The 25,613-nt window shown below is 56.2% G+C and overlaps 1 protein-coding gene across 1 annotated transcript; it reads right to left on the bottom strand.

Annotated features, from left to right (window-relative positions):
* Positions 1-408: 408 nt before the first annotated feature.
* Positions 409-25,232, bottom strand: NPLOC4 (NPL4 homolog, ubiquitin recognition factor). Its single transcript, XM_040081704.1, has 17 exons — positions 25,107-25,232; positions 24,074-24,154; positions 21,737-21,849; positions 20,905-21,084; positions 19,010-19,058; positions 18,011-18,105; positions 16,930-17,053; positions 16,217-16,396; positions 15,303-15,389; positions 13,765-13,836; positions 12,774-12,900; positions 10,504-10,664; positions 4,749-4,820; positions 3,619-3,714; positions 2,857-2,973; positions 1,974-2,076; positions 409-1,664 (listed from the first exon to the last, which is right to left on the bottom strand). Exons 1-17 carry the CDS (start codon positions 25,119-25,121, stop codon positions 1,507-1,509), a joined length of 1,830 nt encoding a protein of 609 aa, XP_039937638.1. The 5' UTR covers positions 25,122-25,232; the 3' UTR covers positions 409-1,506.
* Between the last annotated feature and the right edge of the window lie 381 nt (positions 25,233-25,613).

The raw sequence follows: 25,613 nt of genomic DNA, 5'->3' as shown, positions 1-25,613 counted from the left end.
CCCGCCGCCGCGGTGGAGGGCAGCGGGCAGGGCCCCGGGGAGCAGCGACCCCCCAGCACCCCAGCCCCGGCTGGTCGCAGGTGACAAAGCAGCAAAGTGCTGCCTCCCCCTGTTCCAGCTGGGAACACGGAGTGTCCTGGTGCCATCCCGGCATGGATGGGGATACAGTGTCCCCACATTCCCATCGGGATCACAGAGCACGCCAGCCACAGCCGAAGTGACAGAGCGCAGGAGACAGCGGTGGGACACGGCGTCCCCCAGATTCCGCTGGGAACACAGAGCATCCCAATCCCAGCCCCATCCCGGCCCAGGTGAGGGAGCGCAGGAGGCACGCACTGGGGTGCAGCGTTCCCCCATCCCCGTCGGGAATGTGGAACATCCCGGGACATGTGACAGAGTGCAGGAGGCTCTGGTTTGAGGTGCTTTTATTCCATGTTAATTGCAGCCCCCGCGCCTGGGTCAGCCCAGCCCAGCCCGGCCCGGGCGCTCCCAGCGCCGCGCCCCCAAACCCCAGCACACCCAGGGGAAAAGCAACCGCAGCCCGGAGCCGGGCCTTGGGATGAAGCCTTTGGAAAGCCCCAGCGAGGGGCGCGGGGCTGGGGGCCCTGCCCCACTGGGGGCTGGGCAGTGCTGTCCTGGAGCAGGACAGGCGCTCCGGACCCCTGCCATGAGGGGACACGGGGCAGTGCTGGAACCGGTGTCCCCGGGGTTGAACCAGAGCCCATGGAGCCAGGGCTGAGGAGCTCCAGGATGGGCCTGAGGGGCAGAGGCCCTGTGAGAGGAGGGCTGAGCCCCTCCAGCATCCGCCTGCCCCTCTCCCCTGCAGCCCCAGCTGGGGGGCAAGACCCCCGAGCCCCAGCTCTGGCCAGGACACGCTCCGGAGGGGTGTGGGAAGGCACCAACTGGAGAAACCGGCTCCCAGGGCACGACGGAGGTGAGAGGGGTGCCCGAGTTACGTGGCTGCCTCGCAACCCTTCCCTGGGAGCCCAACCGTGCACAGTGAGGGGACACGGCACCCAGAGGGGACGCCCCTCCCGCAGCCCCCACCGGGTGCCAAACTCACAGAGCAGTGCTCAGTGTCCAGGGGTGCCTGTCCTGCTCTGGGAACGTCACAGCCACCCGCCCGCACCGCTGGGCCCATCAGTGCCGGAGCCATCAGGATCCAGGCACTCAGGCGGGCAGGGAATGAGAGCAAAGCTGTGGGCAGGGAGATGCCAAAGCCTCCCCTTCCCCTTGGGTAGGAAGCAGGCACGGGCAGCTCCCTAAGCCCACCAGCTCCCCCAGAGCAGGCTGGCAGGAGCTGAGGGTGGTGGGGGCCAGCCCAGGCACGGGCTGAGGAGAGCGTTGGTTGTCCGGGCTGGGAGCCCCCAAAAGGGAGCGAGGAGTAACCGGGGGGCTGGAGCCACCCGTGCCTGGCTCCGCAGCCCGGGCTGGAAGCTGAAGGGGGGAGAGGGAAGGGACAGGCGCCACACCGGCCGCTCCGGGTGGCTCCGGGCGGGAGCGGGGCTAGGAACGGGGCAGGCTGCACATCTCGCAGTGGTCCGTGCCCGGCTGGTTCATGAAGGTGCAGTGCTGGCAGGGCCACATGGCCGCGGCCACGGCGTGCGACGAGCCCCCCATGGCGCCGTATTCCTGCAGTCCCGGGAGCGGGACACCCACCGTGCCTGCGGGAGAGAGCCCGGGGCAGAGCTGGGACCCCGCTGCACGTCCCACCCTGCTCAGCCCTGCAGGTGCTCCAGGCAAGGCTGGATGGGGCTTGGAGCAACCCGGTCCTGGTGGAAGATGGCAGGGGGGGTGGGATGAGCTTTAAGATCCCTTCCAACCCAAACTATTCCAGGATGCCATGACCAAGAACAGCTTCCTCCCCACGAGCCTCTTTGGCAGCTTGGGAGCAGCTCCACAACCCCCAGCCAGCTGTGCCAAGGGACCCCCCCTCCCCGAGGGACAGCCTGCCCCAGGGACCCTCCTCTTACTGCAGAGCTGCTCGATGGTCGCCCACTGCTCCGATTTCTTCCAGGTCTGTGCAAGCTCCTCATTTTTGGTCCTCACGGCTTCCAGCAACAAGCTGATGCTGTCCTAGAAATCACAGGTGGGAAATGAGCACTGGGATCCTTTCAGTGTGAGACAGGACCCTGAATCTGAGCTGTTCCCCCTTTCCCGACATCCTTGGGGTGCCCTCTGCTCCCCAGCATTCGGACAGATCCCAACACCCCAAAAGCTCCTTTCCTCTGCTTCCAGCAGGCATTCCCTACCCCTGCGGGCCGGTCCCACCTTCCAGAGGTGCAATCCCTCCACGCTGGAGCACTCCAGCCCCCATCCCTGCTCCCATCCCGATCTCCAGCTGCCCACGGTGATCCCGGCTGCCTCGCACATGCGCAGCCTCCGGCCAGCACGGCCCAGCTGGATCTCACCAGGAAGCGCCGGGGCAGCCGCCAGGCCCCCGGTGCCCGGCCAAGGGCAGCAGAGCTGCACAGCCAGGACCTCGCTGGCCTTGCCTTCTGGGGGCTCTGATCTCCTCATTGTTCCCACCAAATTCCTGATTCTGAGATAATTTTTAAAACATTTCCAGCTCTGGGAGCCGCAGCCAAGTTGGCTCTGGGATCGTGCGGACAGCCACCCCCATCAGTGCTCCCAGCAGCTCAGGGGTTTTGTGTTTAGAGTTTAAAAAAAGGTTTTAAAACTCTTTAAACCTTCTCCCAACAGCTTGGTCGGGAAGAGCCGGCACAAGGCCCTGCCCAGGGTCATGGGATGACAGGAATTGTCACCTCCACCCTCTTGAGGGAGCCCTGGAGGGGCTGAGGGCCCTGGGATAGGGGGATGGTGTGGGGACAGGACCCTCCAAGCCCCGTTACGTACCCGCAGAGGCATGACCTCGTTTGTGACCAGGAAGAGGAGCAGATGGAAATCAGAAATGATGTCTAGGAAAATGGAGGAAGTGTTTTGGGACAGGTACGTGGCCAAACTGTGGAAGTCCTGGGGAGAGCGGATAGTAATGAAGAGAAGTCAATTCCTACTTGGATCCACTAACAGATATTCCTGTCCCTCTGCCTGCAATGTGCAGGGACATTCCCAAAATCAGATCCCCTGCTTGGCTGACTGAATCCAAGCTAACAACTTCCATGAAAAATCATCTCTGCACCCACAGAGCTGATCTCAGATCCAAGAGGTGCTGAGGGGGAGCCAGGCAACTCCAGCCTTGTCCCTACAGAAAAGAGAAGAGGACAGAGCAGCCCCTTCCTCCCCATCCTCTGCCTTGGCCTCGTGCAGCAAAAGCTTTCTGTGCTTAAAGATTCCATCCAGGAAGAGAAGGCAGCGCTCTGGGAGCAGGAAGAGACCCCAGCCTCAGCAGGTTTGTGCTGTCACACAGGGCTGGAGCCCCTCTGGAGCCGCCCGGCAGGCACAGGGAGCTCTGATCCCATCGTGGATGCGGCGGGAGCTCAGCACTCCCGGCAGTCGGCATTGGCATGCAGACACTGCTCCGTGCAGGAAGGACCTTGGCAAGCTGAGCTGGGAAGGGGTGACTCGAGGGCACGGCTGTCCCTCTGCAGATGTCAGCGAGCACGAGGCAGGCAGAGCCCGTCCCCGTGGAACCCAGCTCCGTCGGGAATCGCCCCTCACCTGAGTTTCTCCCAGCACGTCGCGGTTCTCGATGGGGAATGGATTTTGAGAAATAGAAAAAGTGTAGACTGGATCCTTGGGGAAAGTTGTAGTAATCTAAAAAAAAGAAAAAAAAAAAAATCCAAGGAAGGATGATCAGAGACCAGTGGGATATGGGAAGCAAGTCCAGATAGCTGAGAACAGCCACGGCTATGATCCCAGCTCAGCCAAACAGTGTGGGATCCTGCAGGGATCGGATGGCTTTTAATTTCATTTTAAGCGATATTCCATCACCACACCCCTTGGCTCCTTTCTAAGGAAGCTGGAGGGACACGAAGGGTTTGATCCTGACAGATGCCATGGAGAGCGCATCCCTCTCTGTACAGGTCACTGGGATACAGCGATCCTGGCACAGCTGTGCCCTGTGCCAGGCAGCTGCTGCCGGAGGGAGGTCCTGGGGGGATCCCAATGCTCCACCCCTCTGTTTTCATCCCAGTGTCACCCCAGGTATCCCAGGAACAGGTGTCTTCACTCCTGCAGGAATTCCCGTACTCTGGCACTGCCTGGACCAGAGAGGCTGCTCCAGGTGGATCTAATGGTTGTTGGCACCACCTCCAACTCCAGCAATATCATCTGGCATCCCAATTATTTGCTTTCCTGCCTTCCACGCCGTAACTTTGTTTCCCAGCCCCCGGGGCTGAGCTGCGCCGTTCCTGGCAGCAGCTCTGCTCTGGCCAAGCCGTGCCAGAGAGCAAATTCCCTCCTCCAAGAAAAGGCATTTCTGGACAACCTGCTGAATCACTCGAAGGAGATGGATCCCTAATTGCTGCTCTGGAGTTTCCTCATTAGGCAGCGCCCGGGACACGGGTCCGTGGGGCTGCTGCTTCCCGGCCATGTGGCTCTGGGCCAGCTCAGAGCCCTGATAAGGCACCAGGCAGCGCTTCCCTGGAAAACAAATGTGTTCCCTGGCACCACACTGACCCCACGGAGCAGGGCAGACACCTCCCTGCTAGGAATGCCTGGCAGCAGCAAGCAGAGGAGGAGAATCTGCCTCAGGAATCCCTTTCCCTGGGAATTCCAGAGGTGGGTTAGGAGTTTGCTCCGCTCTGACCGTCTCCTGTGGGAAGCAAACGCGTGCAGGGAATACTCACGTCTATGATGAGGTACTCGACCGGCAGCGGGCGAGCCAGCTGGGTGATCTCGTTCCCAAACTTGTCTATGTCCTGAAAGAAAAAGAGTTGGATTAATGCTGGTGTGAAGCCCAAGGGATCCTGCCCGGGAGATGCTCATGCAGAATCCTGGGCTCTGGCAGATCACTGAGGGTGTGGAAAAGAACCTGGGTGGGTGGTGCAGGGCTGCCCAATTCCCCGCTGCTCCCTGGGGCTGGAGATCTCTGTAATTCCAGCATCTCTGGAATCAGGATCTCTGTTTCCTTGTGAGCCAAGAGAGTGCAGGATATCTCAAACCACCCTGGGCTTGTCTCCCACTAGAGACAGGTCTGGAATTATCCAAGGAGTGTAAAGGTGGGATTCTACTCCATGATCCTTGGAGGTGGGTCCCTTCCGACTCCAGATATCCTACAATTCCATGATTTTAAATGCCATTTAGGCAGCAGCTCCATCTTAAAGAGAGGGACGGGTCACCTCTGCCTCCTCAGCCGAGGCAAACGTGCCTTTCTGCAAGTCCAGGTGTGCCTCAACCAACTCTTCATCTGGAAATTGGGAATCCGGGCACTTTCTCATACCCAGACCCTTGGAACCAGCACATCCCACGGCGTAAACTTGTTTTGCTTTGCCAGACGAATGGAACATAAAGTTTAATTAGGCAGACAAACGGCCGGCATATGTTCATTAATCATAACCTGACAATTAGACGTGATTGATGTCAAACACGCCGGGTTCAAACGCCGCTTCGGAGATAAATCCCGGAGAACTGACACTTTTCATTAAAGATTCCGTACGAGGGGGTTGTGTTTTCTCCCTAAATCATCACTTAACGTGGCATAAATCATTCATGGAGCCCCACATAAATCATACACCCGTAATTCCCAGTCAGGGACGCTGCGCTGGACGTTCTCGGTGGCGGGAGCCGGATCCGGAGCTGTCACCCCCAAAGGCTGCGAGTCCTTTGTGTGGGACGGGAGCGGCATCCCGCGGGCTGAGCCAGGGAGCACCGTGCAGGGCTGACTCCAGGACTCCCTCCCCTTTGTCCCAGCCGTGTTTTCTCCCTGAGAACACCGCTCCCCCGCTCTCCCCGGTGTTGACACTATGAGGAGCAGCAGCCAGCAGCATCCCTCTCCCAGTCAGACCTCGCCCCAGCAGGCTCCGGCACGCTGCTCCCCTCCAGGCACAGCCCCCTTCCCGACCCCCTCCCCAAGCACCCGCTGTCCCCAGCAACTGCTCCCTCTGTAAAAAAATCTCCCTTCCAGTCTTTGAAGCTCCTTTGAAAGGCAATCCCGATAAGGATCTCTGCTCCTTGCACATGACAGGTTGTGGCCTCAGATCTCTCTGGCTCTGACAGGAGCAGGAGGAGCCGTGGAGCCTTTTTTTGGGAGATCACAGGACCCCAGAGCCAACCTGCTTCTAGATCTCAGTGATACCACAAGAGGCAGGAATCAGATCCAATCAGCTTCCCAAACACAGTCCTGCCACTGCATGAAGGGACCTGCAACAACTCACGCATAATTAGCCCATCTGGAATTCATTTTCCAATCTCATTAAGTTCTAATATGCAGAAACATTTTTCCAGCACCTGTTGGCTTTAATCTCCCCCTCTGGGGATTTCCATGTTAAATGCCTGCTTTTTCATGGCATGCTGCTGAGGCCTCCAAGACATCCACAGACTGGAACCTCGCACCCCCCGAGCCGAGGACATGTCCTGATCCTGACAGGACAGTCCCCCAAACCCCAGCATTCCTCTCCCACCACCAGCATTATTTAATTATGTTTTAGAGGCCTTAATGAACATCAAGTTAGGATTGTTGAAGGAAAGATCCTTATCCTGAGCTTGGCATCACCAGGACCCCCTCAGCACCCTGTTATTGCTGCAGCCTGAGACCCCCAAAACCCAGTGGGACCAGCTCCAAAGGGAGGCCAGGAAGGGGTTAATGGAGCAAGGAGCATTTGGCTTCGGGACAAAAAAATCCAGCAGCAAGGCCTGGAGGGTCTGGACAATTCATCACCCCAGTGGAGCTTGCATCAAGGCTGGGGTTAGAGCCTTCCAACCCACTGTTGGGAGGCAGGAGCTGCACAGGGATGAGGTGAAGAGGGAAAAGGGTGGGAACACAGACACCTCGGCAGGATGGAAAGGCTTCTGGGTGGCCTCAGGATTATCCACGGAGGCTGAGGGGAGCAGCCAAGTGCGGAGCCCGGGGAGCTGCCAGCCAGGAGGGCGGCAGGGATCGGTGTCCCGGGACAGCCGTGAGCGTCCCACACCGTCACCATCCCACGCTGCGAGCATCCTGCGTCCCACGCCGTTATTCCCGACCTGCTCCCTCTGCTGAAGGCACGGCGGAGCGCGGCAGCCATCTGTCCTTCCCATGTGTGAATAAATCCCAGCTTTGCTCTTCCCTCTGCTGACTTCCAGGCGCTTTCCCGGCCAGTCCTGCCCCTGGCACGGGGAGCGCGGCCGAGGCGCAGAAACCAAGCGACTTCTCCAGGAGCAAGTGACAGGTCAGGGGGAGTTGAAACCCTTCCCAGGAGACTCCTGCTGAGCTAATCCAGCATCCTCCTCCCCGGAGCAGCTGGGATATTTAAGGCTAAGGCAGCTCAAGAGCTGGTGGGAGGGCAGCCAGGGAAGTCCTTCCCCGTCAGTGAACACTCCCTGCAGCCTGGCTCTCCCTGGGAAGAGGATTTCCAATGCCAGGGTAGGACAGCCTGCCTCAGAGGTCCTGCTGGGCTCCAATAAAAGCAGGGCCCTGGCTCGGGAGAGACAGGACACGTGTCACTGGTGCCAGGGTTCAGACACGGCTCAGCTGCAGGAGAGCTCGGAGCACACGTAGGGCAAAGGGGTCTTGCGCAACTCTTGTGAAGGGCTTTTGTCTTACACCATCCCAAAGAAGCTCCAGGGGAACGGTAAACAATCCCAAAGAAACTCTGGAGGCACATTAAACCTTCCTAAAGAAACTCTGGGGGGATGTTAAGGCAGCTGGAAAATGCAATTCACTTCGAGGAGGATGACGATGACATAGTGTTTGCGCTGAGCTGTCACAAATACCTGTGATAAGAGACAAAGCCAGCCAGCCCCCAAATCCAATTATCCAGGAGTTTTAAAGCATCTGTAAAACATCAGGAATCTCTTCCCGCAGCTGATGAAGTTAATGGTGGAGAGTTCCTGGGCCTTCGAACTGGGAGGAGGTGACAGCAGGGACCCCAGGGAGGGCTCCCCCAGCTGCACCCTGAGCACTCCCTCAGTGTGGAAGATCACCCCAAGGTACATCCTCAGTGAAATACAAATCAACCCTGCTGTTTTCTAAACCCAGATGGACAGAGGAGGCTGCTCAAGGACAGAAGACAGGATGGAAAATCGTGTGGAATACTTAGCCGGGCTCACCTTCATCCAGCTCAGAAACTGGGTGAAGTGGCTGCTGCAACATCATCATCATCTTCACTCACAGGGTCTTTATCCCAACCTGTGTCTGTGTCTGCACATCACGGACTCCTTCCCGAGCTCCGTGTGCTGAGCTGGCCAAGCACCATGTGCTGGTTATGCCCCGTTCCAGCTGGAACCAGTGCTGAGCCCTGATGCTTCCCAGACACCCCCAGAGGCCGGGAGGGATCTGTTCTTCCTGCTGGCTAATCTTACCTGGGGAGGCACCTCAGAGCAGAGGAACTTGTTCTCACAGTCCCCAAAGCCTCCAGTTCCCCACTGGAGCCAGGACAGCAACGGCTGCGTGTCCAAAGCCAACTCCACGGGGGTGGCTCACTGGAGGAGCGGGCGAGGGGCCAACACAAAGGGAATGATAAAGAAATACAGAAACCACCCAGCTGCAGGCTCAGGAAAACCGCAGGACAATGCCAGCGCCATCAGCTTTCCCATTTCCATGGAAGAAAAGCAGCCCCTTTTCCCATTCGTGAGGCGGAGGCGAATCCACCGCGCTGCCCTCGGACAGATCCGAGTTCCACGGATCCTGCCTCACATCTGGCTGTTCTATAAATACATCCACACTCCACAAACATCGGCCTCCTGGTCCTCATCCAATTAGAATTAATTTGTAGACCTCCTTTCATCCTAAAGGGCCTTTCAGAAGGATACTTGGATATCGTATGGGAACACACATGGGTTTTCCTCTGCACATTCCCAGAGAAAACAGCAACTGCTCCAAAGGGCAGCTTTCTCCCCAAAACCGGCTGGGAGGGTCAGCACAGAGGGGAACCCCACATCCCAGACTGGGGACAAAGGGAGGGCGAGGTACTGGACCCCGGAGATTCCATCCTGTGCCACCAGATCCCTGCTGCTTCTGGAGTTCACCGGGGCTCGGACACGGCTGTTGTCACCACCCCAGGATGAGGTAGTGTCTCTGATCTCAAGCCTTGCACATTTAATGGGACCCCAAAGGCTTCCCAAGCCAGGAGTGACTAAGCTTTCCACAGAGTTAAGAACATTCAAAAATAATTGAGGGACCCTAGAGCCAAATCTGTTGAAGGCTGAGGGAGAATCCCGCTCGGCGGGGCCAGCCCCGAGCGCTCCGTGAAAAGGGCGGTTAGGGAGAGAAGCTCTAAAAACGTGAAATCAGCTGCAGCCCGACCCAGTGAAGCAGTGGATGATGGAAATTTCCACGGAAGGCTGGAGCCATCCGTTCCCGTTTTGTTTACCTCCCTGCTTCAGATTAGAGATGGGAGTGAAGCCCTTCTGGGAACACCCAGCGGCTTCCTGCTGCTCCCAGCACCCCGGGTGGGCCACATGTGGGCCACAGAGCTGCGGGACCTCCTGCGAGGCTCCCGAGTGTGGCACAGCAGCGGGATCGGGGCACGCCAGGAGATGATCTCACCCTCCTCACCTTCAGGGCCAACCTTTGCACGCCCAGCTCCCCTGGATTGTAATCGGCCCCGGCTTATCAGCTCCGAGGAGGAAGCTGCCTGCTCCAGAGAGAGCAGGATTCCATCTGCTCTCCCTCTCCAGCACTGGATTCAGCCCAGAGGTGCTCCTTGTTTCCAGGTGGGGTCAAGGCAAGCCAGCAGTCTGGCAGTAAGGGGTGGGAAGCGTGGAGGCTCACAGGGAAACCAGCACTTCCCAGTCCCACGTTCAGGGCATGCAGGAACAGCCTGAGCAGCTCTATTCCCATTGCCGGAGCACAATCCCCTCCTTATCCCGTGCTCCTTAAAGGACAGCTTTACCACAGGCAGCAGGAGCAGACAGGACAGGAAGGAGATAACCAAGGGGGTGATGGATGGCTAATTAGCCAGCGTGCAGTGCCATTAATTAGCTCCTCTGTCCCTGCTCATGGGGCACCAGGAGCCCTGGGCTGGAGCAGCAGCGCTATCAGCATCTGCAGGGAGCCTGATCCAGACTTCCCAACTCGGCCACGCAGGCACAGGAGGGGCTGAAGGGGGAATGGCTTCCCACTGCCAGAGGGCAGGGTTAGATGGGATATTGGGAAGAAATCCTGCCCTGTGAGGGGGGTGAGGCCCTGGCACAGGGTGCACAGAGCAGCTGCCCCTGGATCCCTGGAAATGTCCAAGGTCAGGCTGGGTGGAGCTTGGAGCACCCTGGGACAGTGGGAGGTGTCCCTGCCATGGCAGGGGTGGCACTGGATGAGCTTTAAGGCCCCTCCCAACCCAAACCATTCCACGATTCCATGACATTATTGTGGACCCGCTCTGGAAGCACACTTTCCCCGCTGCTCCTCAGCCTCAGAGCCTGGATCCAGGGGCACATCTCGGAGCTGCCCAGGCCCTCAGCCCTCACCTTGTAGAAGACATCGGGCACGTACTGCTCGCTGCTGGACTCCTTGGCGTAGCCCAGCTCGGGCGCGTCCCGGCAGGGCAGCAGGCACTCGTCCCGCACCAGGGCCATGCACTGGTTCGACACCTGGTAGCCCTCAAAGTGCACCTGGTTGTCAGGACCACCTGGAGGAGGAGAGGATGGTTAAAGCTCCCAGGATCACTGAGGCTGGAAAACAGCTCCAGGATGGATCTGTGACCGATGCCAGGCCAACATCCTTGGACGCCTCCAGGCGTGGGGACTCCGTCTCACAACCCTTCCCCATGAAGAAATCCTTCCTGAAAATCCTGCACCCTGGTGTAACTCCAACAGAAATGACTGGAAGAGCAGCACTGAGCTTGGATCGATGATTCTGGAGCTCTTTTCCAACCGTAACAATTCCAAGACTCAATGATTAAACACCAGGCTAACAGTGATGAACACAGAGATGAAGCTGCTGGCGCTGCTGCATGGCAACAATTCCCTCTAAACTCCACATTTTTATAACCACACACATTTCCACAACTATCCCAAGAGCACAGAGCCCAGGGAACAGCAGGAATGCTCTGCCAGGAGCTCCAAGGAGGAGCAGCTGCCCTTTTGGGGGCTCTGACTGCATCACCCTCCACTACCCTGCAGGTATCTCCTCCTTTTCCAAACAAAACTCAGGCACGCAGCTCCTGCGGCCCCGTTTCACTCCCAAGGATCCCTGAGCTGCAGATCACCTGGTCATGCCAAGCCTCAACAGCGTTTTCTCAGCCTGCACTGGACGGTTTGGTGGAAATCTGACATGGAAAGTGGGAATTAAGAGCCTGGCTCACAGGGGGATCACATGCTTGGCGCTTTCATTTGGATAATGTAAGCAACATCAGGTCATGTGTCACTGGAATACAACTGGAAAGAGAGGAGGGAGGCAGCTGGTAGGAAAAGGTTACTACTTCCCAAGCTATGGAATTCAGGAGGGAATAGGAATTAATCCATGTGGAGGATTTAAAGGCAAAGTTGAGGCGAACTATCCAAATACATTTCTGCAGCACAAAAAGAGGGGCTCGAGTGTTTAAATAGAACCTGCTGGGCTGATTGAACAGAGGAGAATGAAATTAGCTGGAACAGCAAAGAGGAAATATTCCTTTTCTACCCTTTGATCTGTAACCTCAATCACTCACTGCTCCAGAACAAACACTCCTAGAAATTAGACATAGACCAGGACGGGGGAAGGCCTGAACACAGCATGTTTGCTAAGTAAAACACCTTGTTTTAAAAAAAAAATTAAATAAATATGTATGTATAAATAAAGAGAGATACAGATCTATATTTAATGAGAGATGGATGTGTTTAGCAGTCTGGAATGTACAGGCATGGGCCTGTTAACTAAAAAAAGAGCTTTTTTTCACTGAAAAAAGGTCCTGGGAACCCTCACAAAGCCAGGCTCAGGGCAGGCAATGTCCCAACCCACTTTCACTTTTCACTCTGGATGTTATTTGGAAGTCATGAGGGGTTTGTTTTTTTTGTTTTTTCATTGTGTTAAACAGAGCCAGAACCGGCGATTCCGCTCCAGGGAAGGTTTAAATGAAGACATGTGTCATCCCATGGAGGAGAACAGAGTGAACTGGGAACACTCCAGCCCTCCCAGCACATGCCAGTGTCCCCCAGCCCAGCCCAGCCCATCTCTGGAGACTCCCTGAAAACGCCTAAAACCAGAGGGTTTAACCATAAGCACTTTGCAGGAGCTTCTGTTTTACTCAGCCAAAAAAATGTTTCCAAACATTTTTTTTTTTTTTTTTCCCTCTGACAGATTTTTTTTTTTTTTTTTTTTCCGTCAGGTTTCCCTGACAGCGATATGAGGGAGGTAAAGATCCCTCCTGGAAGAAGGAACTAATCCGTAATTCTGGAGTGTTGTGGTTCTGCACTGCTGCTTCCAGGCAACAGAATTTGGAGCTTAAGGATTTGAAACAAAAAGCGAGCAACAGTTGTTGCCCTGGCTGCAGGCAGAGAGTGATTTCTGGGTCAGAGAGGTGGGGGCTGAGCCTCAAATAAATCTCTTTAAACAGTTGTAGGGTAAAAATCAGGCAAATAAATAATGAGTGAGTAATTGTAGAGAGGATAACACGAAGAATGAGGAAGTGTTTTAGTTGATAGAGCAAACCCCTTGTTAAATAGGACAGATGGGGAGCAGGACGTGTGATTTTTGGCTTATTCCTCTACTGACAAGAGGAAATTCAGGTGAAGCCCAGAGGGCTGGGGCCAGTTTGTACCTGTAGCCACAACTGTGACAAACTTGGATCCAAAGTGCCCGTCGGGAGAGAGGCGGCAGATGTTGGGCTGCTGGTTCTGGAAGTTGCCAGCTGTGATGCACTCCTCTGCACTCAGGAAATACGTGTCCTGAGGGGAGAGCACGGACTCCAATCAGCCAGAGGACAAGGTGACGTAGCCCAGACCTATTTCCCTGGGCTGCAGCCAAGGAAAACGACCAACACCCCAGGAAAACACGCTTTCGTGGAAAGCTGCTGCGGAGCCCGGGACAAGAATGTGACCTGTCAGCTCCCCAGCCCTGGGCTGGCTCAGGACTGTCCCACCCACCTCCACACACCTTTTTTGTTTTTTTTTTTTCTCCTGGAAAAATCAAATTTCACTTTCCAAATATGGGTATCACCGAGTTTACAAGGACAGGAAGCTGAGGAGGTCGAAGTTTGAGCCTTGCATGTGTCACAAAGCCCAGCCCATGGGAACATCCTCTGAGTCACTCTGCCTCACTGGGTTTCTCCCTCACACCCCCCTCCACTCCCTGGAGTTTTCCAGGCCCTAAAAAGGACAGGAACAGATTGGATTCTGGGGGCAAATTCTTCCCTGTGAGGGTGGGCAGGCCCTGGCACAGGGTGCCCAGAGCAGCTGTGGCTGCCCCTGGATCCCTGGAAGTGTCCAAGGCCAGGCTGGACTTCCCTGGGATAGTGGAAGTTATCCCTGCCCATGGTGGCACTGGATGGGCTTTAAGGTCTCTTCCCACCCGAATTATTCCACAATTCCATGAGCACCATTTCCTCAAAGCAGGGGTGTGAAGGGCTCCAGCAGCTCTGCTTGCTTCCCAAACAGTTCAATCCCTAACACATCCAAGGGTTCCAGCTCCTTTTCCTTCAAAAGTGCCTGGAAAAGCCCATCTCCCAAGAATTCCAGTGCCACCTGCAGCCCTGGCCTAGCTCTCTGCCTGGCACAGGAGCTGGAATTCACTGGGAATTCTCTGGATCTCACCTTGTTCCTGCTGTATCGAACGGTTCCTTTCCGTGTGTCCTCCGAGACCAGGTCAGTAAATATCCAGCCCACCTACAAAGGGGGATGGAGAACGTCGCTTTAAGGAAAAAAAAGGGACAAAAGAAAAAGAAGGAAAGAGGAAACCAGAAGAGCTCAGCCACTTTCTGCTCACAGGACACGATGTTCTTGGCTCCTGCCGGCCCCGTGCACGCTGCCTGCAGGGAATGGCTCTCCCAGCTGTGCCGGGCTCCTTGGAATCCCATTTCCAGGAGCAGCAGCATGCCAGCTGGCCAGCCAGGGCACCTGCAGCATTAGGTTTCACTGTGGAAGGTTTTTTCATGGAAAGACCTGGAGGCTGCAAGAGGCCCCTGTGCCACCCCCTGCTCCCAGCCCCAGCATTTCCTACGGAGAGTTCGGAGCGGGAGCCGGCGCCCGTGGGTGACAGAGCAGCTTGTGTGGCCCTGGTCTGGAGCTCTCACACAATCCCAGTTTGAACCTTGCACGCCCTGGTTAAGGGAAAGCTCGTTCTGGAGTGTGATTCCTTCCAAGCTGGAGTCGGCACTGATCCCAGAAAGCACAGGAAGTTTTTGTGATGCAAACACACCTCGGAGCGGATCCTTTCACACACGTGTGCCCAAACTCCTTGGGATCAACCCTTCCACAGAGGTGTGACAGGGACACACGCCTTGGGATGATCCCTCTCCACCAATCCCAGCTCCCACTGCATTAACCCTTCCAAGGCAGAACCGATCCCAAGTCCCCCAGAGCCTGGGCAGACCAAACCCCGCACCCAGCACTTGGTGACGTGTGAAGTCCCATGGATTAAAAATATCTGATGGGAGAACATGGAAATAAATAACACACGGAGAAGTTTTGCTCCAGCCTCTGGCGAGGGCTGGGATCTTATCTGGGAGAACAAAGCCCTCCCCAGATGTTTACTGTCTGCACTGAGCCTTCTCCCAGGCGGGTTTTCTCCAGCAAGTCAAATCTTGTTTGTGTACATCCCATTCCTGGCATTCCCACCATACCAAGGCTGCTCCCAAACCGGAAAACATCAGCACAGGGCTGTCAGGAAATCAGGGAATCCTGATGGGATCGCTGCAGGCTGGAACTGAGGGGGACCTGCACCCCTAACCCCACACACCACGGACTCGCTGCAGCACCAAGGGGGGGAACACAATCCAAGGGCAGCCCCTGCTCCTGGAAACGGAGCACAGAGGCAACTCCAGCTCCATCTGGGGCAAATCAGCACTTGCTAGGGAGATGCTCCCAGGAATGGCTCCTGTTGCAGGGGAAGGAAAGGGAAGATGGAGTTTGTGCTGCTTTGCCGCTGCTACTGCAGCCACACAGCCCTGCGAGGGGCCTGTGCTCAGGAAAACCCTCTGGATTTGGGTTTCAGACCTAAAACTGTGACTGCTGCTGACACTTTAGCAAGATTTAGCTAACCTAGAGGGTCTTGGGTAACCCCATGGAGCTGGAGAGAATTGCTGACCACTTCCCTGCCACACACAGACACACGAAATCCAACACATCCTGACCTTTCTCAGGCCGAGCTTTGCTGCAATCTCATCCACAACCTCGGCTTTGGGATCCTCCAGGATCTCCAGGCTGTTCTGGGTGCCAATCTGCAGCAAAGAGACACTGGTTAGTGACACAGAACTGGGGAAAAACCAGTACAGCCACTCTGGGCAGTGAGACAGAGGGTAGGACCGGAGGTCTGGGCATCACCGCAGACTGGTGTCACCCCAGAGACCTCCCTGTGCCACTCTGCTCTCAAGCCACGCTCCCAAGGATCCATTTGTTCCTCTTCCACTGGCAATCTGTTGGATTTTACTTGGCAGCCAAGCAGAAACCATGGGGAGGAAGGAAATAGATGAGGAGCACTCGGCTGAGGAGTGGTGCCGTGCCCCACCTAGTGGGGATTCCGGCTGCTCCAGCCAACCCATCCTCAGCACCTCCATCATCTCGTCTTCAAATCATTTAGACTTCATTCTATCTAATTAAGCTGCTTCAATTTTTCCAGAGAGCTGGTAAGGAACTGAAGCAAAGGCTGCAACTGTTTTTTCCTAGCACAGAATCTGCTGGAAAGCCAGGAACCAAGGAAAGATTGAAAGTGAAATCTGCCGGATTTAAATCATCCGAGATAAAAAAAACAACAAAAAGCAAACCCGGGGTTTAAAGTTTTCTGTGGCTGCAATGGATGGTGATGCTAAGGAAATCAATCACGTCCTCTTTTCCTCAGGACAGTTTTCCTCGGGGAGCTGCAGCTGGAAACACCAAACTAAAAAGGTGTTTGTGCGTTCCCTGATTCTGAGTCGGCACTGATGCCCTGGGTCTCACCTTTCCTCAGGACGCTTTTCCTCGTGGACCCGCAGCTGGAAATACTGTGTGGTGTTTTCTGAACTGAAAGTGTTTGTGTGTCCTGAGCGGCCCTGAGGGCCCTGGCTCTCACCTGGGGGGGTTCATAGATGGCCGCCACCTCCGCCCGGATTCCCAGCGGGATGTCTTTGTGCTCCGTGTACCGGCCGTACAGATAGCCCAGATGTTGGTTCCCTGTCTTCCTCCAGAAGTCTAGGAAGCGATCTGCAATTGTGTGGTTCTCAAACATGATGTTGTCAACATGCCTGTATTTCTGTTTGACAAAGTTCAAGCGTCAGGCCGTCCTCCGCTGGCTCCGGTCCCTTCCCAGGACACGCACCTCCCTCCGGAGCTGGCTCCTGCACAGCAGGGCTGGGGGAGGCTGGGGGCTCCCTCCCTCCTCCCTCCGCTCAGCTCCCACCCCTCAGGCCGCAGCGTGGGATGCGCTGAGCAGCCCCAGCACCTCGGGGCCTTCACTGGGACCTTCTCCCCTTCAAGAGCCTCTGCAGGGATGAGGACGCTGAAATTTGGGAGGAAGCGAGCAGAACCCGAGCGGCCTTTTGGATCCCACAGGGAAAAACAGTGGGCTTAACCACCAGGATTCATCACCAGTGCCGCCAGCTCAGTCCTCAGGGTGGGAGGAAATTCTGACCCAGGACATTTTGGAGCCCATTTTGCAAGGCCTGAACACCCGGGCAGGATTGCCCTGACACCTGGAAGCTTTGTGCTCCTGGCTGGCTTTTTTTGGAAGTCACCTTTCCCAAACTAAAAGGCAGGTCTCCTGGCAGGTGCCCGAGCTCCTCTCACCTGTCGGTTGAGGGTGATGGCGCTGGGCTGGCACTTGGTGCAGATCCCCTCAGGCCAGGGAGGGTGTCCCTCACACCCCGACTTGATCTTACAGCTGATATTCTCCAGCGCTACAAACTTCCCTCTGGGAGAGGAGGGAGGAGAAAGGGGCAAGAGAAAGAGAGGGAAAAGAGAAAGGGGGAAGAGAAAGGGGGAAGAGAAAGGAAGGCAGAAAGAAAGACAGAAAGAAAGGTGAGAGAAGAAGAGGGAGAAGGATGAGAAGGGGAGAAGAGAAAGAAGAGGAGGGAAGAGAAGGAAGAGAAGGAAGGGGGGGGGAAGAGAAGGAAGAAAGCAAGCAAGGAAGCAACGAGAAGAAAGAAGAAGAGAAGGAGAGAAGGAAGAGAAGAGAAGGAAGGAGAAGGAAGAGAAGGAAGAGAAGGAAGAGAAGGAAGAAGAGAAGGAAGAGAAGGAAGCAGAGAAGAGAAGGAAAGAGAAGGAAGAGGGGGAAGATAAGAGGAAGGAAGAGGGGGGAAGAGAAGGCTGCTGTTAGCACAGTAAATGCTTTGGAGCAATCATTTATGGAGTGTGTGGGAAGTAAGAGATTGCAACACCACAGCAAATCGTCCTTTCATGTGCACAAGGCTTCCTGGAAAGGGAAACTCCCTCCAAATGGAAGTCTCATGGACTTGAGCTGCATCTCCCAAAGAGATTTTAAAATGGTATTTAGGAGTAGCAGGGAGAAGATTACACTTGTGTGTAACTTATGTCCACCAAGTCTGAGAATCAGGCTTGGAGCTTGGTGAAAGTAGGGAACTACTTTCCTTCCATCTGGTCTTCCCTCCCATCAGCAGTGTTTCCTGTGAGGAATTATACTGCCACAGGAAAAGGAAAAATAGAAATAAATCGGGGACATAAAATAAGAAGACAGACCTAATGTTTCCCTCCTGCCTTTTCCTTTTACCCTCAACTTTCTAAAGTGTTTTTTTCTCCTCCACTTGCCATTCAATCCTCGTGTCCAACACCGAGCTCTGCCTGTACTTTCATTCGTGTTAGGAAAACCGAAGCTCCAACCAGATTCCCTTAAACCCAGAGATTTCCTTACTTGTCTGCCCCTCCGGTCAGCTTCCTGATGTAGGCATGGAATGACATGTGCTTCACAGGAGGCTCCAGATGGTTCAAATAATCCTCATCGAAGGGCTGCCAAAAACACGGCACAGAGCAGAGCCAGGTCACACACCTGTCTGATAACACCCTGATCCCTCCGCAAATGCATGTTCCACACTCGACCCCGCCAATGTGGAAGCAATCAAGGAAATTCAGGCTCGTTTTCAAGGCAGCTACTACTGGGATGCAAACAGTGGAGCTCTACAACGGGGAGTTTTATGGTGGCCTCCTGCTCCGGGAACAGATCGGCCCCACAAATCAGAATCTCAACGGAAAAAACCTTTTTTCCTTTCAATGTCTAACAACAAACAACGGGCCCAGCTGTTCCAACGTGGCCAAGGAGTCCCAGAGCACTTCCAGCAGAAGGGAACAGCCATTCTGGGACCCCTCTGAGGGGTGGCTGCTGCTCTGTGCTATAAATTACACAGCCCAGCACGTTTGGAGGCGTCACCTCAGATAATCATGGAGTGGTTTGGGTTGAGGGGGCCTTTGAAGCTCATCCCATTCCACCCCCTGCCATGGGCAGGGACGCCTTCCCTTACCCCAGGTTGTTCCAAGCCCTGTCCAACCTGGCCTTGGACACTTCCAGAGGCAGCCACAGCTGCTCTGGGCACCCTGTGCCAGGTGGTTAAAACTGGGAAGTGCTGGGATCCAGGAGAGAGGGGACCAAACAAGAAAATCCAGGGAAAATCAAAGACTGATGGAGAACGGAGCTTTTTTGAAGCACTTTCTGTTAAAGTCATTACTGCAGAGAACCAGCTTTAACCGGGGTAAATCTGGGGGCACGAAGGCCTCGAGCTTTAGTGATCCCAGAACCAGCAGCTCTGGCAGGATTCCAGCCTGAAGCTGCCACCTCGCGGCAGGCAGCATTCCCAGGAGAAGTGTTCCTACTGGGAGGAGCTGGGGTGAGTCTGCAGCACCTTCCTGGGGCTCTTACCTCCAGTGGGACACAGTGCACACACTTGCCCAAGGGGCCGTGGCGACACCTGGGCAGAGAGAGAGAGAGAACAGGGCTCAAATCTCATTTCCCCTGGAAACTGAAGGGGGAATAAATCTTATTTCATCATGGGAAAACCAGCCTGCACAAGTTCCTCCGGACTAAGTTCCGTGTGGGAGATCCACACGAGCTCTGAGCAGTTCCCCACCCCCACCACGTGGCAGGGTGATTTTAACAAAAAAGCCACCCAAAATGTTCATCCTTTATCAGGCAGGGCAGGAACGACCAGGGGAGTGCGTGTTTATCAGGCAGATAAAGCCCTGCTGGGTAAAGTTACAGAGGGGAAAACATCTCCTTTTGTGGTGATTGCTTTAAAAAAACCCCTCTAAACCAACAAATAAACAGTGCTGGTTTCCAAATGAAGGGCCCAGGAGAGGAGCACTGAGGTTGGGCCTGTGGAAACAACAGATGGGATTCAGTTGCAGGAGGTTTTTTTTTTTTTTAAGGATGTTTTGTGGCAGATAATGTACAGAAAGCAGAGTTAAGTGCACCTAAAGCACTCAGAGATCGATCCACACTCCCAAAGCCAGGAACCAGCCCAGACAACTCCTTTTATCCTCAACACCCTCCCCTGGGCCTCGGCTCCCTGCTAGGAACAACTCCATCAATTCCTCTGAAAAACGTGGGCATGTCCAAGGCAATGTTTCTGCCACAGAGTGCTGGGTTTGCCTTTATTGCTCCCGCGATGTGACATCCCATCACTTATGGTCAGCTGGGAAGGTCAGGGAGGATTTTCCACAAACTTCCTCATTGCTGCAGCACTGAAGATAAACCACGTGGAGGACGTCCCCGAGGGGAAGGGCAAATCATTCTGTTTCAGCAGGATTTCCTGCCTTTAAAATTTTCCCTCCAACCTTTCCAGGGCTCTTATTCCAGAGGGTTCCAGCCCCAAGGCCACAAGCAGTGCAGACATCAGGCCAGGACGCAGCTGGGTCATTAACACCGAGGAATAAAAGCCCCCTGACAGCAGAGGAGGTTTCAGCAGCACCAGAGCAGATTTTGGGTGGGTTTAACTCGTCGTCGTGTTCTTTTTGCACAAAGAGAAGCTGCTTTGTTTCCCTAAGCCTCTTGCATGGAAGAGCTTTGGGAAGTTGGACTTTGGTGCATTTTTGTGAGCAAAAGGGACTCCCTGGCTCCATGGAGAGGTCAGGCAGACACGTGAGGCCCAAGTCCCACTTCCAAACCTCTGCCACTGGATATTCCACTCCTTCCCTTCACTTCCACGTTTTCCTTTATGAGGAATGGCTGAATTTGAAGGCACAGAGTGCTCCTGCTTGGGACAGCAAATCCTGGAATGGTTTGGATTGGGAGGGGCTTTAAAGCCCATCCCATTCCACCCCTGCCACAGGCAGGGACACCTCCCACTACCCCAGGGTGCTCCCAGCCCCATCCAACACCTGGGCACTGCCAGGGATCCAGGGGCAGCCAGAGCTGCTCCGGGCACCCTGTGCCAGGGCCTGCTCACCCTCACAGGGAGAATTCCTTCCCAATATTCCACCTAACTCTGCCCAGGAAGAAAGCAGAATGTTCTTTCTAACCTAGAGAATTCCACGTGCTGTAGGAGCACAAAATCCAGGAGCACGAGCGCCAGGGTCTCCTCCATCAGAACAATGGTTGCTCTGAGTGAGCCCTTCCTGCCGAAACCCCTGGGATTTGGGCATCTGCTTCCTCCCTGGGCTCGCCAGGGCTCCACTGAACCTCTCAGGACAACAGCAGGGCCTGCTTTCCCTTGAGAATGTCCCCGGGGCACTCAGGATGGAGCTCCTGACTCCACTGCCTGACTGCTGGGCTGGGCTGTGACATTCCAGGCTCTGGGGAGACCCAGCCCCACTTACAGCTGCTGGTCTCGGTTCCTGTAAATCTTCCCATCCTGCTTGATCAGGTACTGGTCAATCTCATCTTCCACCACCTGGGGGGCCCCCCCAGGCCGGGAATTTTGGGAGACGGAGGTGTCCATGGTCTCTGAGGAGGAGCCAGCCGGGCTGGAGGGATACAGGAACAGCATATCCCCGTGCCTGCAGGGTGGGAAACAGCACAGGGGGTAGTGGGAGCTGTGGGAGACAACACCCAGGAAGCTGCAGCCAACTTCCATGGAAGAGCATGGAATGTGGCACCCATCCTAACCAGACCGGCACAGGTGGCACAGCTGGGAGCTGCTCCCTGAGCCGCCTCTTCCTGCTTTTATTTGCAATCAATGCAAATCATTCCATCAAAGACAAAGCTGAGGGGAAAATATGGAGGAGGGAGTTGGGATGAAGGAGTGAAAACAAGGATGTGGGAGAGAAATCTGGGATGAGGTAGGGAAAGGAGGGTGAGGGAGGGAAAGCAGGCACGTGGGAGGGAAGGGAAGGCAGGGATGAGAGGGTGAAAACAGGGATACAAGTGGAGGGATAAGGCAGGGAAAGCTGGGGATGAGAGAGGGAAAGTGGGGAGCCGGCAGGGAAAGCTGGGACCAAGAGGTGGAAGCAGGGATTAGGGAGGGAAATCCAGGATGAAGCCTCCCCACAGCAAACACACCCCAAGGAGTGACCCAAGGATCAGCCACCACCTCTCCCATGTCACTGTGACCCCCCCATTCCAGCACAGCCACCAGGGAGTGGCACTGGAAGCTGGGAGCTCCTGGGATGTGACTTTGCCCATTTTGGAAGCTCCAAGCAGAGGACTCACTTGATCTTGAGCAGGTTGAGGGATTTGTTCTGCGCCGCCGTGATCTCCCCGGTCCTGTTCCGGTTGGTGTACACGGAAAAGCCATTATTCCTGAAGCCAAACTCCTTGGCCACCTGGAGCACAGGGAAAAGGGACAAGGTGTGAGGTGTGAGCATCCTGAGAGGGGCTCAGAGCCAGAGCTAATCCCACAGAACTTCTCCTCCAGAAATTCGGCTCAATTCACCCCCGTGCCTGAGCTCGGGATAACAAGAGATGGAAACACCTGGAAAAACAAGCAGTGGGTTAAACCAGGAGCTCAAACAACTTAACCAGAGCTGCCTTTGCCTCACACAACACAAACGCAGCCCTTCAGCTACAGCCAGGCAAGCACTGCATGACTGCAGGAGGAAACTTCTCCATGATCCCAGTTTTCCTGCTCCAGCACTCGCCACCAAGTCATTCTCATCCTCCTGCCACCAGAATTCCACAATCCACGCTTTCACCTCTGTGGATTTTCTGCCCTCAGCTCTGTTCCCACCTCTCAGCTGCTTCACCCAGCCCCTCGCTGCTGTTCTGTGCAGTTTTCCCCCCTTTTCTCCTCTCTCCCATGGAATTCACTCCCACAGCAGCCACCCCTCAGTCCCCAGGCAGGTTTTCCCAGCTCAGATTAAGTCTGGTTTACTTGGAATCACTCCAACACCTCTTCCCAGCAAAAATAATTTGCACATTTGGCGCCTTGAGAACTTCATCAGTTTAAAAGGGGTGTGTAAAGTTTGTCTATTTGCCGGGTTTTGCCCTAAATTCTGAAGCGAAAGGCCTTTATTTTTGTTAATAAAAACATTCCGGCCTTTGGTCGGAGTCAGGGACGGGATCCTGCCCACAGGACAAATCTGATGAGCCACAAAGAGCTGTCACATGAGCACAGCCGTGAAAAGCAGGTTTTTTTATTCCTGTCAGCTTGGCTGTGATTTGCAGCACTGAGCGATGCCTTTGAATGGGACCCTTTCACAGGGATCAGCTCCTGCTCCTCAGGCCACAGAATCCCATTCTGGGGGGCAGACAAACCCCACAACACACTAACAGCAGGTTTGAGCTAATTCCTGATCCTGAGTGCACCCAGGGTGACTTTTTTGGGTGCTTCTTCCCAGGAAGCGCCACAGGAGATGGGGAAGATTCTCCAGCCCTTTATTCCCTGAGCACTTCTGGAGCAGATCCAGGTTAATTCCTGGTATGGAAGCAGCAATCTGACACCTCTCTAATTACAGCTGTCCCCCTGAACACCAAACCCAGCCCCTGGGCGAACATTCCAGCGTTAAAATCCACAGCAAAGGTGGGACAAACCTGGATTTAGATAAAACACAGACCTCAGGTGGGGAAATTTGCCACTTTCCTCTTCCAAGCAAACCCCGCAGCAGGAAATAAACCCAAACACGTCTCTGCTCCAGCTCAGCCAGAGGACAGAGCTTTCCCCACACCAACAGGCAATTCCAGGTGCTTTTGTCCTGGCAGGAAGTGTTTTCCAGCCCGATTGTTCCCTGGGGTAACCTGAGCCCTGGAAAGCAGCAGCTCCTTCTGCACAGGCTCCAGAGATCCTGGGAGCTCCTCCTGCCTTGGCCGAGGCTGCAGGGAGTGTCCCTGAGCCAGCCCTGAAAAACATCAGGATTTGTCCTGGCCAGGTGGGAATGCTGTCAGGGAATGCTGTCCTGCCTGGGCCACAGCTCCAGACAAAGCTGTGACTCACAAAGGGAAGGTTTCCACCTGCTCCCATTCCCTTCCCTTCAGGAATACACGTCATGGAGCAAAGAGCCCCTGGTCCGAGGGTTCCAGAGGAATTCCAGGAGGGAAGCAAAGGGAGAACTCTCTCCTGAAGAACAAAGAGCACCTGCATCACGGCAGAGCCAGCCCCACCAGGCGTGTTCCCCTCCCCAGGAGAGCCCAGGGGCTCCTGAGATCTCACTCCATCCTTCCAAATCCATACTGGAAAACCAGAAGCACACACAGCACATCCAAACGATATTCCAAGCCCAAATCCAGCAGCTGAGCCAGCCTGGAACCTGCCTGGAGCAGCAGGTTTGAGCATCCCACAGCTCCCCTCCTGCTCCCCAGCTGCCACTTCTTTGGGAGAACCCCAAAAAGACCTTCCCAGGAAAGTTCCCACCCCAATGACGAAGCTTTTTTTCCTGTAAATTTGTGGTTTTCCCTCTGGAACAACACAAGCAACACCAATCAAAGTGCGTTTTTCCACGGGGAATGCTGTCCCTCGCCACTGCCAGGGGGGTTAAACACAGATCTCCCACGGGACAGAGCCTGGGGGGCCCTGTCCCATCCCATGGGAGGGCACTCTGGAGCCTGGGGTACCTTTTTGAGGAACGTCGCCACCGTTTCTCTCTTTGTGGCCGTGATTCTCTTCACTCCCTCCGGCGACTGCACGCGGATAATCTGGGAATGAGGGAACAGCGAGTCAGGGAGGGGGGACAGAGCCCACCCTGAGCCCCCAGCCAGATGCCCCCCACTCCTCCCTCCTGTTTCCATCTTCCACAGGGCCTGGAAACAGCCAGGAGAGCAGCTCTGGGTGATGTCTGCGAGCACGGGGGAAATCATCGCAACGCTCCGGGCTCTTGGCAGGAGTCGGCTCCAAGGAAAACACCTTTGGCCAAAGCTCTGACCTCAGAGGTGGAATTAGACCTTCAGGAGGGTGGATGAGCCCTTCCAAGGGGAGTTATTCACACAGGCACCGGCCCAACTGGTGTTACCGGGCACTGCACTGGCGTTGGCTCAGCCTCGGTAACGAGGGAGCGGGGAGGGACGCGGGGCTCCGGCTGCTCCCGGGAAACCTGAGCCCCTGGACGGCGACAACTGCACAGCTGGAGCCCGGGGAAACCTCCGGGGACGGGCAGCGAAGGGACAAATGCAAATATCGCTGTCCCCGGAGCGCTGAGGGGCAGCGCTGGGACTCGAGTCGTTCTAAAGGGGCCGCTCAAGCGCTGCTGTGTGACACGGGGACACGGGCACGGGGTGGCCTGTGCGGGGAGGGGGACACGGGCACGGGAGAGGCACCGGAGGGGACACGGGGAGCTGCCCGTCACCCCGCTGGAGCCCCTTTCCACTCTCCCAACTTCCCTCCCGGGCGGGGCCGGGGCCGGGAGCGCTTCACCGGAGCGAGCAGCCCCTTCCCCTCCCTCCCCGAGCCCCCAGCCCGCGGCTGAGCGGCACCGCGGGCTCCCGGCCCCGACCCCCAAGGGGAAAACCACGGAGGATCCGCCCGCGCCGCCGCTCGTGGGGCTGCCCGGCCCGGACACCGCCGGCCCCGGCCCCGGCCCCCCGTCCCGGTGCCCCGTCCCGGCCCCACAGGAATCTGCTGCCTCATCGCCCCTCCCCCGGCCGCACTCACAATCGTCTCGGCCATGGCGCTGCCCGCGGGCCCGGGGCTCGCCGCGCCGCACAGACACGGCCCGGTGCGGCCCGTCCCGCTCCGCTTGCCTCGGCCCTTCCCGGCCCTTCCCGGCCCTTCCCGGCTCCTCCCGGCCCGGCCCGCCGCCTCCCGGGACCGGCCCGCCCTCGCGCCCGCCCCTGCGGCCCCGCGCCCCGCGCCCGCGTTCCGCCGCACCAAGGTTCCTACCCGGCGTCACCGCCAGCCGTTCCCCCATGCTGCCTCGGTGCCACCGCCATAATCATCCCCCGCGCTGCCTCGGTGAGACACACATAAGTGTCCCCGCCTCGCTGCATCGTCGCTCCTTAGTTCCGCACGCAACCAGCCCCCATCCCCCGGTGCTCTCGGAGGAGCCCCGCGGTGTTGGAGGGAGGGATCGGGCCCAGCTGTGGAGCAGGGGGGGGATCGGTGCCAGCTGTGGGGGTGGGTGGGTACGGGGATCGTGCCCAGCTGTGGGGCGGCGCACAC

The sequence above is a fragment of the Hirundo rustica genome, chromosome 18 (assembly GCF_015227805.2).
Source record: "Hirundo rustica isolate bHirRus1 chromosome 18, bHirRus1.pri.v3, whole genome shotgun sequence".
NCBI lineage: Eukaryota > Metazoa > Chordata > Aves > Passeriformes > Hirundinidae > Hirundo > Hirundo rustica.
The sequence above is the reverse complement of the archived record's forward strand: the minus strand, read 5'-3'. Positions and strand labels throughout refer to the sequence as shown.

Excerpts from the sequence above, each read along its gene's own strand:
- NPLOC4 (XM_040081704.1), bottom strand. Across the intron at positions 13,837-15,302 it reads CAAAGCTCGGCCTGAGAAAG|GTGGGCTGGATATTTACTGA; the intron begins GTCAGGATGTGT and ends CCCCCTTTGTAG. Across the intron at positions 4,821-10,503 it reads TGCCCGATGTCTTCTACAAG|GACATAGACAAGTTTGGGAA; the intron begins GTGAGGGCTGAG and ends TTTTTCTTTCAG.